General features: G+C 47.0%; 1 protein-coding gene across 2 annotated transcripts; it reads right to left on the bottom strand.

Annotated features, from left to right (window-relative positions):
* Window positions 1-863: 863 nt before the first annotated feature.
* Window positions 864-11,816, bottom strand: LOC110488591 (spondin-2). 2 transcript variants are annotated; one of them, XM_036942718.1, is made up of 6 exons: window positions 11,527-11,816; window positions 7,550-7,769; window positions 5,279-5,499; window positions 2,512-2,703; window positions 2,010-2,181; window positions 864-1,889 (listed from the first exon to the last, which is right to left on the bottom strand). In XM_036942718.1, the coding sequence occupies exons 2-6, from the start codon at window positions 7,767-7,769 to the stop codon at window positions 1,702-1,704; spliced, it is 993 nt and encodes a 330-aa protein (XP_036798613.1). In that variant the 5' UTR covers window positions 11,527-11,816; the 3' UTR covers window positions 864-1,701. The 2 variants fall into 2 exon arrangements, with proteins under 2 accessions (XP_036798613.1, XP_036798612.1); XM_036942717.1 differs by having other exon boundaries at window positions 7,550-7,774; window positions 11,527-11,814.
* Between the last annotated feature and the right edge of the window lie 2,226 nt (window positions 11,817-14,042).

Below are 14,042 nucleotides of genomic sequence, written 5' to 3' on the forward strand. Positions count from 1 at the left end.
TGGTAAAGCATACATTTTCTTCCTTCTTCTTTTATATTTTATTCCCATGTCCTGTTGGACAGTGATTACTTTGCACACTTTGGCTCTTGCATTACATTGATTGAGCTTGACTACATTGATTGAAAAAATAATGAGATTGTCGTCAACTCGCAAATTCGCGTGTCCCTATGTTAACCACAAGGTGGTGCCACAGCATTTCAAAACGCACTGTATGTCCAAACACCACACAACAGCATAGCAGGATGGAAATAATAAAAGCAAGATATTATTGCATAATTCAGGAATATATGCTTGAGAATTAATTATTGGACTATGAAGAGTGTTTATTATGTACAAGGTTTTTCTAACTTTTTCAAACGTTTACAGCCAGCACTATTTGGATCAATTATTGAGCTTTGAATAGCGCTACAGATTAGCATCCTATCCAGTGGTTGTATTTGTACATCATCTGGCTTGGACAAGGCTTAGGCCTACTTACTTGAATAATGCTACAAATGCATTTATTTCTTCATTCAACATTAAGAGTGTAGTGATTTGCCCTCTTGTATTTCTGTTGATATGACATAGCCTTCACGGTATCAATGTCCATGTCGTTTAATGATATTTATGAGTGACTCCATGTCTTTATTTAGTAGCCAAAGGCCTTGGCCAGACCAATAAAGAGGTTTCAATATTGTTAAAATTACACTCTGGCATACAAGACACAAATAAGTTAATGTCGTTGTGGATTACTGGAACTCCTATTAGACATAATTCAAGGGCGTTCTTCAGTGTGACAGCAGTTTCACATTTGGACAAGGCTTTTACATGACTAGCATGTTAAGACTGTTTGGCTCCATTTGGCTCTCCACATAACACAGGAGTTTCTATTTACAGAAAACACCTCCATATTTATTTCATGAGTTACACAAGATACAACGATACAACAGAACATACAGTATATACAAAATATGTCCTACATATTAAGAGAGACAACAGATATAACTGCTCTTGTTTTTTTTGTGTTTTTTTTAAACCTGTATCCCTTTTTCTTTTATGAAACCGCCTCGCTCCATATTGGCTAGGGTTTTCTGACATGGGGTACTGGGATACAGTGAGCCATCATCAGTTGTGTCTTGTGAAAGGGGTATTTATAAATCTGTCTGTGTGGTTATGTTGAATGATGGCTGAGCATCGTATAGGATTCCCATGTAAATCAATGTCCCAGTTTACACAAAGTAAGAGTGTATTATTTGTGTACAAGGGCATGTGTGTGTGTGTGTGTGCCAGTGAAGATCCTCTACATAGTTGTCTGTCTCTCATGTCCACTGATAATGTCATTGTGCTCTTTTGTCATGTGGGTACTTGTCAATCAGTCAACAACAGTGTTTCTCAATACAAGTCAGGACTAGTTGGTCTTTAGATTGCCAGAGTACTCCATAAAGACCACACCAACAAGTCACCACCACTTAAGACTTATCTGGGTCTAGAGATTGTGCGTTTTGCAGTGAAAGAGTCCATTGCTTACATTATTGTGGTCTGTGTATGTTTGAGTCCCAGTGTTACCATGGAGACTGCCAGGGGTGTGGCTCCAATTAGAAGTTCCCCCTAAGCACAGATCTATGATCAGCTTACAGTCCCGAATCCTAACCTTACTGGCCTAAACCTAAAACTGACTTTAAATCAGTGTCTTGGGGCAACTTCACCCTATTCTGTCGGGGGTCACTGGCGCTTCAGACAGTTGTGTGGTGTGCACTCGGTCTGTTCCTCCAGCTCGGGGCAGGGTGTTCCGGCGTTAGCCGGCCGCAGGAGGATGTAGCGGGTACGATGGCGGACCCCTCCCCTGGAGCAGGGCCCCAAACACAGACCCCAGGATGACCACATAGACACCTCACAGTCTAACGGTGTCTCTGAGATAGGGAGGGAGAGGGAAAGAGATGTGGTGAATGAATAACACAGAAATTAAATGAATCAATATAATCACAGAGAGAGAGGGAGAAAGAAAGAGAAAGTGAGGGAAAGAGACCTACCTGAGAAGCGTTGAGGGTGGATAGGGTGAGGCAGAATGTGATTGGACATGGGAGTTTGACGGGCAGATGAACGGCTCTGTCTGGTCAGCCGTATGGAGGCTATGGGCGGGAGCTCTGTGAGACGGGGGTAGAAGAAGGAGTTGGCTGGGTGGTTGGGCATCTGGGAAGTTATCTGAAGGGGGACAACAACATATAGAAAACGGTCAACAACAAACCCTAAGACACACACTAAAACACACACTAAAACATACACTAAAACACACACTAAAACATACACTAATCTCAGATTATTACCGGTACTTCTTAATAATTCAAAGCTGTGTGCTTTACCTGTGACTTTGTGTTAGTGGAAAAAGTTCAATTACACTTTCAAGTCTTCCTTGTTAGGGGAATGTTAGTAGCATGCCTACACCATAGTCATTATAAAGCAAGGGGCTACCTCCGTGGCCCTCTTTCCCCCTTTAGGTGAAAGTGAAACGAGGGGAGAAGTCGTCTGTCTCACCCGTGTGATGTTTTCCTGAGGGACGGTGGGATAGTTGGGTGAAGAGAAAGTGAAGCCGCTGTCCGTCCCAGAGTCCAAGGGTTGGAGGTCAAGGGTCATTTCCTGTTTCCACTGGCCGCCCTCACAGAGGTTAAGACTGTCCACTCCCACAAACCAATCAGGGCTAGGGATCACCTTCACCATCAGAGAGAGCTGTGTCCATAGAAGGGGGGAGGAGAGGAAAGGGGAGGAATGAAATGAGGTAGAGAAATGAAATGCGATAATTTAGTTACAGTACAGTATTCAGATCATGTGTGTGTAATATTGGCTGTGGTAATAAGACAGGATTATAGCTGAAGCTAACACATGCATGGACAAAATCGGTCATTGGCTTTACACATCCTGGTTGTGTAATAGCCTGACGTGTGTGTCCACCCGTTCCAGCACACCCGCTGTTTCCTGTGTGGGGTTCAACTCTATGCTCCTCTACTCCCCTCTCTCCTCTGTGATGGATGTTTCCTGAAAGACAGTGACCTCATGCAGGAAGCGTCCTGGGAACCGGCTCCGGGGTGGCAGGCGCCCAGAAAACAGCACATTAAAGACCAGGAAGGGAGCACAGCCTCCCTCGGGAAAGGACGCCTGCTATTTGTGGATCTGGGCTGAGGTGGGACAGGATGGGGTAGAGTGGACAGGCTTGTATGGGGTGGGATGGGGCAGGCATCAAAGTGCACTAGGTGCATTAGGGTGGAGTGGTGTGGAGAGTTTGGACTCTGGGAAGCAGCAGCAGCAAGCAAATGAGGATGACATCAGTGTTGCGTTTCTATCCTGTGACACACAGTGAGGGATGAGGAGTTAACAGAGACTAGAGAGACTACCGACTAGCCCAGGGGCATCTATACTATTCCATCCGCTTTGACAATTATCCTTCACTGACCTCCTCCTTCCTTCGCTCACATCCCTCCTTCCTTCCCTCCCTCCCTCCCTCACTCCCTCGCTCCCTCCCTCCATCCTTCCTCTCATCTTTCTAAACCTTCTCTCAAACGGTGGTTTTTCCAGGAATCCCTCCTGCTATATCCATTTCATTGGCCTGTGCAGCGAGTGGGAAGGCGGCGTATCTATCCTAACATGTTCTGGCTTGATCTGTCCACCGCGGGGGCAGCGCTTTTTACTTGAAGGCCAGAGACACTCGCTGACACACACTGATACCCACTTATAGTCCCATAATCACACTCACACTCCATTTAGGCATGCTCTCCCCAGGGCCCACAGAGGAGTCCCAGGCCCAGAGAATGAAAAAATCCCCAACCGCAACCCGTCCAAACCTGGCAGTACCAGAAGCTTAAAGAAATATGCATAACTGGTCGCACTAATCTGTCGAAGTGCGGTGGTTTCCTAGTGTAGAGTAGACTCGATTGGTTCTGGTAGTTGGTGAATTGTTTGTTATCTGTCTGGTTCCAATTATGTGCTTGACAGAAATAGAATGGGGTTTTATGAATATGGAGATGAGAATCATGTGGGGATGTTTGGAGCATTGCAAATGTGTTTGCTTTGTGGAAAAGAGAGAGTGTGTGTGTGTGTGTGTGCGTGTGTGCGTGTGTGTGTGTGTGTGTGTGTGTGTGTGTGTGTGTGTGTGTGTGTGTGTGTGTGTGTGTGTGTGTGTGTGTGTGTGTGTGTGTGTGTGTGTGTGCGTGCGTGCGTAATAAGCATAAGCCTACGTGTGTATCTCTTTGTGTATTTCCAGAGAAGGACAATTTGAGCCATCATTGTCACGTTCCACACAAAGACACACACATCTCCATGCCCCCATTCTCCGCCTTGCTACCCACTGATCTAAAAACAGATTGGCCAGGCCAGCACAAACACACACACCACATACCTCACATTTAGATCAGAGAATGCCAGACAAACTCCAGCCTTCAGTATGGGGCAGGCAGCAGTGGAGAGAGATGCCTTTCGTGGGGGTTGTTTGCACAACGGGCTCCAGGTGTGGAATTACTAATAAACAAAATGTAGATCACCAGCTCCACTCTGTGGCCCTTCTATTTCCAAACCCCCAGGAGCTACCCTCCCTCCCTCTCTCTCTCTCTGCCCCTTTCTCCCCCTCTCTCCACTTCAGTCATCAGCTAAGTGCGAGGGCAAAGATAAACAAACAGACACAGGCCCCAGGCAGCCTAGAATCCACCTAGAATGGCTAGCCTCCTGCCCAGCCTCAGTCCCAAACCCAGCCCCAGCCTAAGCCACAAGCTCCAGCCCCAGCCTATCGTTCCAGCCTCACTCCCATATCCAGCCCCAGCCCCAACCCCAACCCCAACCCCAGCCCCTGCTCAACCCCAACCCCAACCCCCAGCCAAAGCCCTAGTCTAAGCCCCAGCCCTTGCCTATTGTTACAGCCTCACTCCCAGCTCCAGCATCAGCCCCATGAAGCCCCCTCCTGGGCCCTGAGTTCAGCGGGGGAGACAGCAGACATAGTCCAGACCAGGCAGGACGGATGTGGGCGTTTGTGGCCGTAGGGCTGGATGCTAAACTTAGTCTGATTGGAGCACTGTAGAAGAGTGTTTAAGTGTTTGGCCAGGCTGGGTGGAGTGAGTCAAGGGATTTGCCTGTGGTGGGATCGGGTCATGAGTTGACAATGGATTGAGTTAAGGAGTGTTGGTAAGGATTTGTGGTTGGAGCGGAGAGCAGAACGGATGGTGGAAAGGTTGTGAAGAGGTTTATGTAAAGCAACAAAGTGTGTGTGTGTGTGTGTGTGCATGCATTGCGTGCCTGCGTGGGTGTGTGTGATGCCTACCAGTGGGCTCCGAGGTTGCAGCAGCAGTTCTGTGGAGCTGTGTCCGATGCCAGTGGGGATGCCCGCTGTTCTGTACATGGCACCGACCTCCCGTCTCTTCCTGGCATCCTTCGCCCCCTTCACCAGCTCCACAGTTACCCCCACCTCAGCAAAGTTCTGCACCCCTATACTCGCCAGCGCCCCCTCCTGAAACAGCCGATGCTGCCCATTGTGAGTGATAGCTGTTGGGAGAAGACAGGGAGGCAGTGAAAGGCACTGAAAATGCATCTTTTCTTCCATTCTCCTTGCCTTGATGCCATCACTCTCATCTAGATTGAGTTAATCTCACTGCATTCATGATCTCTTTACACACACATGACTTGCCTAAATAAAGGTTAATAATTTATATAAAACTACAAATTCATCTTGTTGTCTCTGTTTCTTCACTCCCCATACCGTTTACCTCCTTCCCCCCTTTCTGATGTCTCACATTTCTGCTGTTTTCTTTACTAGGGATTGTTGCCTTTGTTCTCACTTTGTCCTTATTAAGAACTGATTCTGAGTCAGATGTCTGTTCTTTGTCCTGTCACTCTCATTATAAGCCACACTTGGCCCGGGATCAGTGGTTATAAGGCTAGCAGAGGGTCAGTCAGACAAACTAACAACCACACAGTCTCAGTCTCTTTTATAACATCTCTGCCTTAGCCAACCGCAGGATCCACACACGCGCGCGCACACACACACACACACGCGCACGCACACGCACACACACGCACACACGGGTACGTGCATACACACGCACACTCCCGACGCACCCACAAAAACACACTTCACACACTATCCTGTTTCTCCTCAACCCCCGTCACTTATGCACTTAATTGAATTTCCATACTAGCAGGTTTCCCACAAGCGTCAAGTTCCTGAAACCCAATAATACAGATTAAGATTCAGATTCACGTAACGTTTCAATTTCTTGCCGCAAATTAACGACCGCCCTCCTCAACTCCCAGACCCAAAATGAGTCATGTTTTTCTTCTTCAGTGACTAATAACTATCTTATATAACTGTCTTCCCTGGGCTCATTGTCCCTGGCCCCCTCCAGTCTAAGTCATCAGAGGCGTGTCCATGTCCCCAGGGCCTATGTGCAACGTTACTGTCTCTATATGCAGCAACAGGCCATCACCCACTGGCAGGCTGATAGGGCATGGCTGGAAGTTCTGGAAGCCAGACAAACCCACAGCGGCCACATACAGTGATGCAGAGATCAAGTCTGGCACACGCACACCTCTGCCATCCATCCACGCTGGCAAGGCAGGGCAGAGCCAAGTAGAGCCTGATGCCACTTTCCTCCCTCCTTTAGTGAGGGAAGACATCTGACCCCACCACATTCTAAAAACCACCATAGCCCCTAGTTGCCTCCAGGACCCCAGCAGCCCCAAAATTGAGAGGAGGAGGGTGAGGGCGAGGGAGAGTGAGCTAGAGTGAAGGAGAGAGAGTAAGTAAGAGAGAGAACCTGTGGGGTACCCGCCCTGTATCATCTGGTAGCATTTAGCCTCTCTCTCTCTCTCCCCCTTGTGTGTGTGGAGGTGGACTGGGAGCGCAGGGCCGGGCCATGGGGGGAAGGGGAGGCCCAGAACAGGTTAACTGGCCAGCTGTGAGCCCTCAAACCTCCAGCACATGATCAGGTGAAGAAAGGAGCAGGCCGAGCCAGTATCCCTGTCAGGCCTACTATCCCTGATCTGCTCCCTGACCGCAGGGGGGAGAGGATGAGGGAGGAAGTCAGCAAGAGAAGGGAGGTGACCACAAATAGAGACATGCCACTCTTAAGACTGCTGAGTACAAGGCAGCCTTTGTATTTTACCTGGTCTGTCAACTCACCACAAGAGTTCCTTGAGCATCTCTCTCTCCCCATCTCTCTCTGTAACATGGTTTTCTCTAGAGAGTATGGGGAACTGTGGGTGGTCTACTCTCTCTCTCTCTCGCGCGCGCTTTTTATCGATCAATGTCTCTGTCTCTGTTGTTTAAAATAGCCTCGCTCCTTCACCCTTTTTCCCTTGTGAGCCCTGATGTGAAAGGGCTTTATGGGTGAAAAGTGATGTGTCCTTTCCATTCCACCAACCAGTTGTCATGAGGGGAAAAGGCAAAGAGAGGAGGCCATTATAGGTAATTGAGACGACTATAAGGAGTATACGCTGTGTCTGTATTCTGATCATCAAGGGGGTATCATGAAGTGTCTAGAGGTAGTGGTTAGGGCCTGATTTTGGACTGAGCAAAATCAGTGGTTCATCTCACCTATGAGTTTGGACCACTGTGCAGGGGGTCGGAACAGTGGGTACTGTTTAGGGAAAGTCTGGGGGCTCCAGTGACCCGTAAATACCAGGATGTAGGAGGCAGGACCTCTGGCCGTACACTCTGTCCCATTGGTCGGTCCAGCAAAGGATAGGGTGAGCTTCAGAAGCACCACCAGCAGCTGCTGCAGCCAACCGCAGGATAGGAGCTTCGATGACATCATCTAAACTGGACACAGAGGGAAGAGAAGAAATGTCAATTACAAGTGTTCGCAAAAGAGTAGGATGGAGTTTCATCAAGACGCTGACACTAAGAGTCCAGGTCAGGATGTGTGACAGCTAGTTAAACTAGTTTCCTTGTACTCTACTCTATACTGTATCATCCCAGTATGTCGGGTCAGGGCAGGGGCAGTCAGAGGGCAGGGTAGAGGGTAGAGGCCATCGAACTGTTAGCATTCATCAATGTCACTGTATTGTCTGGATAAGACCCTGGTCCAAAATAAACATGGCCGACATTCTAAGGATAGACATAAAGCCTGCTGACTGACCTCACTGACTGACCATCCTCAAAACATCCCTGACCCTGACCTGACCACTGCTGAGTCATACTGTATGTGCTAATGGGAGAGTGGACCATCCATACCGTATATGCACATGTTGGTTGTCTATAAAGACATCTGTGTATCTGCAGGTGTACATGCGTGTGCGTGTGCGTGTGCGTGTGCGCGCGCGCGCGTGTGTGTGTGTGTGTGTGTGTGTGTGCATGCGTGCGTGTGTGTGAGCGTGTGTGCGTGAGCCCCGGTTCCCTGTACTCTGCCACTGTACATCAGGGCTTAAGGGGGATTTACAATGCTCCCGGAGATGAGTGTAAATCAGCCGTACTGCCAGAGCCACGCTGCCTGTTCTGTGTCCCACGCCCCTCAGTCCCCTGCCCCCTATCCTGATTTACCGCCCTGTTTATGAGGCTGGTAGAATTAAAATAACAGAACAACAGCCTGGCAAGGCTATTTTCAGTGTGCGCGTGCGTGCGCGTGTGCGTGCGTGCGTGTGTGCGTGCGTGCGTGTGTGCGTGCGTGCACGTGCGTGCCTGCGTGCGTTTGTGTGTGTGTGTGTTCATATGCCTTCTGTCCCCACTAAGGTGTGTGTGTGCAGACAACATGGTTTCCGCTCTGAACAGAGAGGGAATAGACTATGACTGCATTGGCGTTTCTTTTTTTCGGTTATAGTCTGAACACTGAACGTCCTGGACCAAAAAGGGACGAAGAGGGTACAGTGGTTTTGCAGCTTATTCTCAGACTGCCCTCAGAATGTGCGGGTGTGTGTGTAGGTGTGTGTGTCGCCAGTGTGACCCGTCCCTTCTTCCTGCAAAATGGGTACAGCAGACCTGCAGCCGCTGAGATGATCAGATGACAGAGCTGGCTCCTCTCTGCCTCCATACTCATGGTATTTTTACCATGCCTGTTAAACTTTGCGGTTGTAAATATAAGTGTAGAGGAGAAAGTAAATGGGTAACATGCACACTGACATATACAGCTGCAGACAGTAAACTATCGCGGCAGCCTACTCGTGATATGCCATCAGTGATGTAGTGGTAAAAAAAAGAAGAAGAATTGGTGTGATTGCCGATCGGGGTAAAAAAAAATACTTTAAATGCATTTCTCCGCGAAAGGTGGATAACTGTCAAGCAAAAAAAACTAGGTTAACTTGCGTTCACCCTCCACTACAACACAGTACGCCATGAGAATAGACTTTGAGTAGAGTTTTGGAGCAGCCTATATTGGAGAGGTAACAGTATCCACAACTGAAAATAGGCTTCAGGGACAATGTGTTGTGTGATGTGTGTGTGTGTGTTCGTGCGTGCGTGCGTGCGATCACGCGCGTGTGTGTGTGTGTGTGTGTGTGTGTGTGTGCGTGAGTGCGCGTGCGTGTGTGTGTGTGTTCGTGCGTGTGTGTGCTGTTCGACTGGCCCTGTCTGCATCATGTGCCTGCTGGCTGGATAAGGGCACAGAAACTGTATCTTAACCTATAGAAACATCATATGCAACAACCTCTCAACATCACTCGCCCCTTTCCCTCTAGAATCTAGACAGACAGTGTCAATGGAAAGCTGTTTGGTGCTAATCTCTCGACAATCTTTGGCTGCCCAATTCTGGTATTTATTTCACTAATTGGTCTTTTGACCAATCAGTTCAGCTCTGAAAAAGAGTTGACTTGGAAAGACCTGACATGATTGGTCAAAACACCAATTAGTGTAAAAAACATGATAATTGGGCTGCCTGTGTAAACATAGCAGGTATGTCAAGGTATGGGGCGGCAGGTAGCCTAGTGGTTAGAGCATTGGGCCAGTAACCGAGCTGACAAGGTAAAAAATCTGCCGTTCTGCCCCTGAACAAGGCAGTTAACCCACTGTTCCCTGGTAAGCCGTAATTGCCGGGTTAAATAAAAAAACATAATGAATCTCTTTTAATCCAAGGTTAGACATGTAAGGGCTGGAAGTGCGTCAGGGCAGTGGGGTACAGTCAGTACTCAGTGGAGAGGATGAACAATACCACTGACTGACACGCTGAGATTAACACGGCACTGACTACTCACTGTCAATCTCCATCAGTCACATAGACACAGAGAAACACAGGCACAGCATATTGTAGGCACGTTCATTCTCATCAGCGTAGAGACAGCACAGGCTGGAAACACACAGCACGTTAAGTATCATCAGTCGACACAGACATAGCCCAGACGCAGCCTCATACATAGACACACAGCTAAATGCACACGTTAGGATTCATCAGTCCGCACAGACATAGCCCAGACGCAGCCTCATACATAGACACAGCTAAACACACGTTAGGATTCATCAGTCGACCCACTAGCAGACTTAGACAAAGCAGTTTTTCTGGATTTCTCTGGTGCACGAGACACAATAAAACAAGGGGATGTGGAGTGATGCCAAACATGTTGCATGTGGACCTACGCTGTGTAATTACACCAACCTCATGCAGTGCAGGACTCACACGCACACACACACACACACACACACACACACACACACACACACACACACAACACACACATACACACACACACACACACACACACACACACACACACACACACACACACACACACACACACACACACACACACACACACACACACACACACACACACACACAAACTAGCATACACATTAAGACACACACACACACCATGAAAGGAGGTCAGATGATTCCTCTCTTCCAAATGCAAGCTGAAGACAAACCACAGCGATGCCAGTGTAGGCAGGAGTTAAGAGAAGGAGAGAAACATGCAGATGAATGCAGGGTTTGAGAGAAGGACATAATGCTGAAGCATTCACCAGATACCCGGCTTTGTTATTTTATTCCAAACCCTCAGCAGAAAGAGAAAGAGTAGAGAGGAGGGAGAGAAGAGAGAGAGGCAGACAGCACTATCACCTTTGCCTTTTTGGTAACAGTAGCATACACACAAATACATACCAACTCACACATCATGTAAAAACAAACTTACACACTAAGGAATGCACAAATAGAGATGTACAGTAGGGACCAGTACATACACATACACATACACATACACACATACTAAACCCAGACTTGGGTTGAAATACTATTTTAAATATCTCAATTACTTTGACATACATTCAAAGTAACTATTTAGATATATTTATTTTGAAAAGACAAGTAGTTGAATATTTTCATGTATTTGGAAATACACTTAGAAAGTATTTGAACAATTCTAATACACTGACTCAAATACACTCCCAGGCATTTAACCCAGGTACTTGAAAATAGTATTTGAAATAAGTATTTGAATATACTGTCAAAGAAAAAGTATTTGAAATACCAAATACACATTTATTTGAACCCGGGTCTGACAGAACCACACACTCATGCACACTAATACTCATGCACATACTCAGAGTGTCTGAATCGAACCTTCAGGGTTGTAGATTGAGTTTCTTACCTGGGAAGGACGACTCAGTAAATGACAGAGGATATATCAGCAGGACAGAAAGACAGCACGACAGCAAGGAATACTCAGCTCCAGTCACTCGCTCTCTTTCTTTTTCTTTCTCTTTCTCTCCCTCTCTCTCTCTCTCTCTCTCTCTCTCTCTCTCTCTCTCTCTCTTTCTCTCTCTCTCTCTCTCTCTCTCCACTGGCACAGTCCGTCTGGTTGCAGGAGGCAGGGAGCCTTATCACAGTCTTCCTTCCTCACTCTACTCTATCTCTCTCCAAATCTCCCTTTCTTCCACCCTCCTCCCTCATTGTATCCCCTTCTACCCCCCCCCCCCCCCCCCTCTCTCTAGCTTTCTCTCTCCCTCCCCTTCTTTTCTCCCCTTACCTCTCCTTGTATGGGAAGGCAGTGCACAGCACCCCCCCTTCTCCTCTATAGTATCTCTCCCTCTTTCTTCCGCCCTTTTCCTCATTCTCTCTCTGTGTGTACACACACAACTTCTCCCGCCGTCTCCGTGTTGCTGTGAAAACCCCTAACCTCATATTGCTGACAAGGTCATCAAACACCATGTTGCCCACAACTTAATAGATCTTACTTGGCAGTCGGTACATTCCGATTGTACAGTGTTAACGTTTTCCCTGAACTTTTTTAATTATTACATTTGGGGCGGAGAAATCCCAAAAGTCTGGTTGTTGAATGATGACAGATCAGCAGTCTGGCTCTGGAAAAGGGAAGTGCTTCCATCCAATAATGAATAGAACAGGGTTAAGCCTTAGTGGTCAATCCAGCTAATGATTCCACTGGAGAAACTTCCTCTGGTCAGTGAAGTGAAGGAAGGAGGGTGTATTAAAGCACTGTCTGTCTGTCTGTCTGTCTGTGTCTTGACATAACTATTCCCCCACAGCCACAGCTGCTAAACACATGGGCAACTTAGGAGGGGCTCCATTACCGAGCTGGCTATTGATCCAGGTGTTGGGCTGCAGTGTGACTGAGTGTATGTGTGCTTGATTTTACTAGGACTTCTGGTCCTCACAAGGATAGTAAAACAACGAAGTGGGGACATTTCGTTGGTCCCCGCAAGGAACAAGTCTATTTTAGGCTCAGGGGTTAGGTTTAGGAGTTAAAATTAGGGTACACACACACACACACACACACACACACACACACACACACACACACACACACACAAACAAGCACACACACTCAAAAGCATCTCTGAACAATCATGTAATCTCGAAATATTTAAGCCTTGAGCTATCCTCCTCTCAAAGCAGACCGTGGAGTCCATTTAAGATCCTCCATCCTCCAGACCATAGGTGTGGGCTACCACAAAGGTCAGGGTCTCAGACCAGGCTTATCCCAAAGCTAAGGACGTTCCTTCCCTTATGCTGTTCTGTGAAGGGATGACAAGAAGAATGAGGTAGCATGCAGACGCAGCCTGGGTTACCTGGCCACTATGGCCTCACCGTGAACCCTCTACAAACCTTTCAGGCAATTCAGATTGTTGGTAGAGGACCTCTTTCACGGAGGAAGGCACTTGTTTTTTCAGATGTATTGTTTGGGGTGTGCTCCTGCCTTGACTGTAGTATATGTTGTAGCATTTTATTGTGTAATTTGCTGCTGGTCTTGTCATGCAGAGCTCCCTTGGAAAAGTGACCTTGGTCTCAATGGGACTCCCTGCCTAAATAAAGGTTAGCATAAATAAATAACATAAATGAATAACTAACTGGAAGGGAAGAACGGTTGAAGAAAGAAGAAGAAGAAATATGAGTGACTTCGTTCCAACAGCTTCTTGCCCCTTATCTTCCTTACCTCCTTGTTTCTCTCCCTCTCTATTTCAACTTCCGCTCCCCTTCCCTCCCTCCTTCCCTCTCTCTCGCTTTATCCTCTCTTTCCACCATTCACTTATCTAGCCCTCTCTCACCCGGTCTCGGTCTAGTAGCGTTTCCATGAAATGTGTCTAGAACATTAAGATCTTATTTTCTGAGAACATGGCAACCATGTTCTGTGTATGTTTGGTGTGACGTTGATGGAATATTATCGTAAACCGTACACAGGAATGTTCTTGCAATGTTCCCATGAAACGTGTCTACCACATTAATATTAGAATGTATGGAATGTTCTCCTAACTGAACGCCAGAACATGCTAAATAGTAACAAAGAGGTTTTTGCTAACATACAAGGAATATTATTCTAACAAATGGAAAACTGGACCCTTAAGCATCCCGGAAACATTACTGGGAAACATTACAAAAACGCTCTCTCTCCCTAGAATTGTTTGCTGTGTTCGGTTTGACAAGACACGTTCTCTTGGAATCTGTTCTTGCACATCACTGGAACATTCACATGGAAACAAAAAGGTAATGACCCAATGAGACTCTTAACCCCTAGAGCAGTGGTATTCAAAGTCGGGGTTGCACTGCAGTGCGGTTGCAAAATATATATATATATATATATATGTATATATATTTTTAAATATATAATGAACAAAAATATAAATGCAGCACAACAATTTTACTGAGTTA

Source organism: Oncorhynchus mykiss, chromosome 14 (genome assembly GCF_013265735.2).
Source record: "Oncorhynchus mykiss isolate Arlee chromosome 14, USDA_OmykA_1.1, whole genome shotgun sequence".
Classification (NCBI taxonomy): Eukaryota; Metazoa; Chordata; class Actinopteri; order Salmoniformes; family Salmonidae; genus Oncorhynchus; species Oncorhynchus mykiss.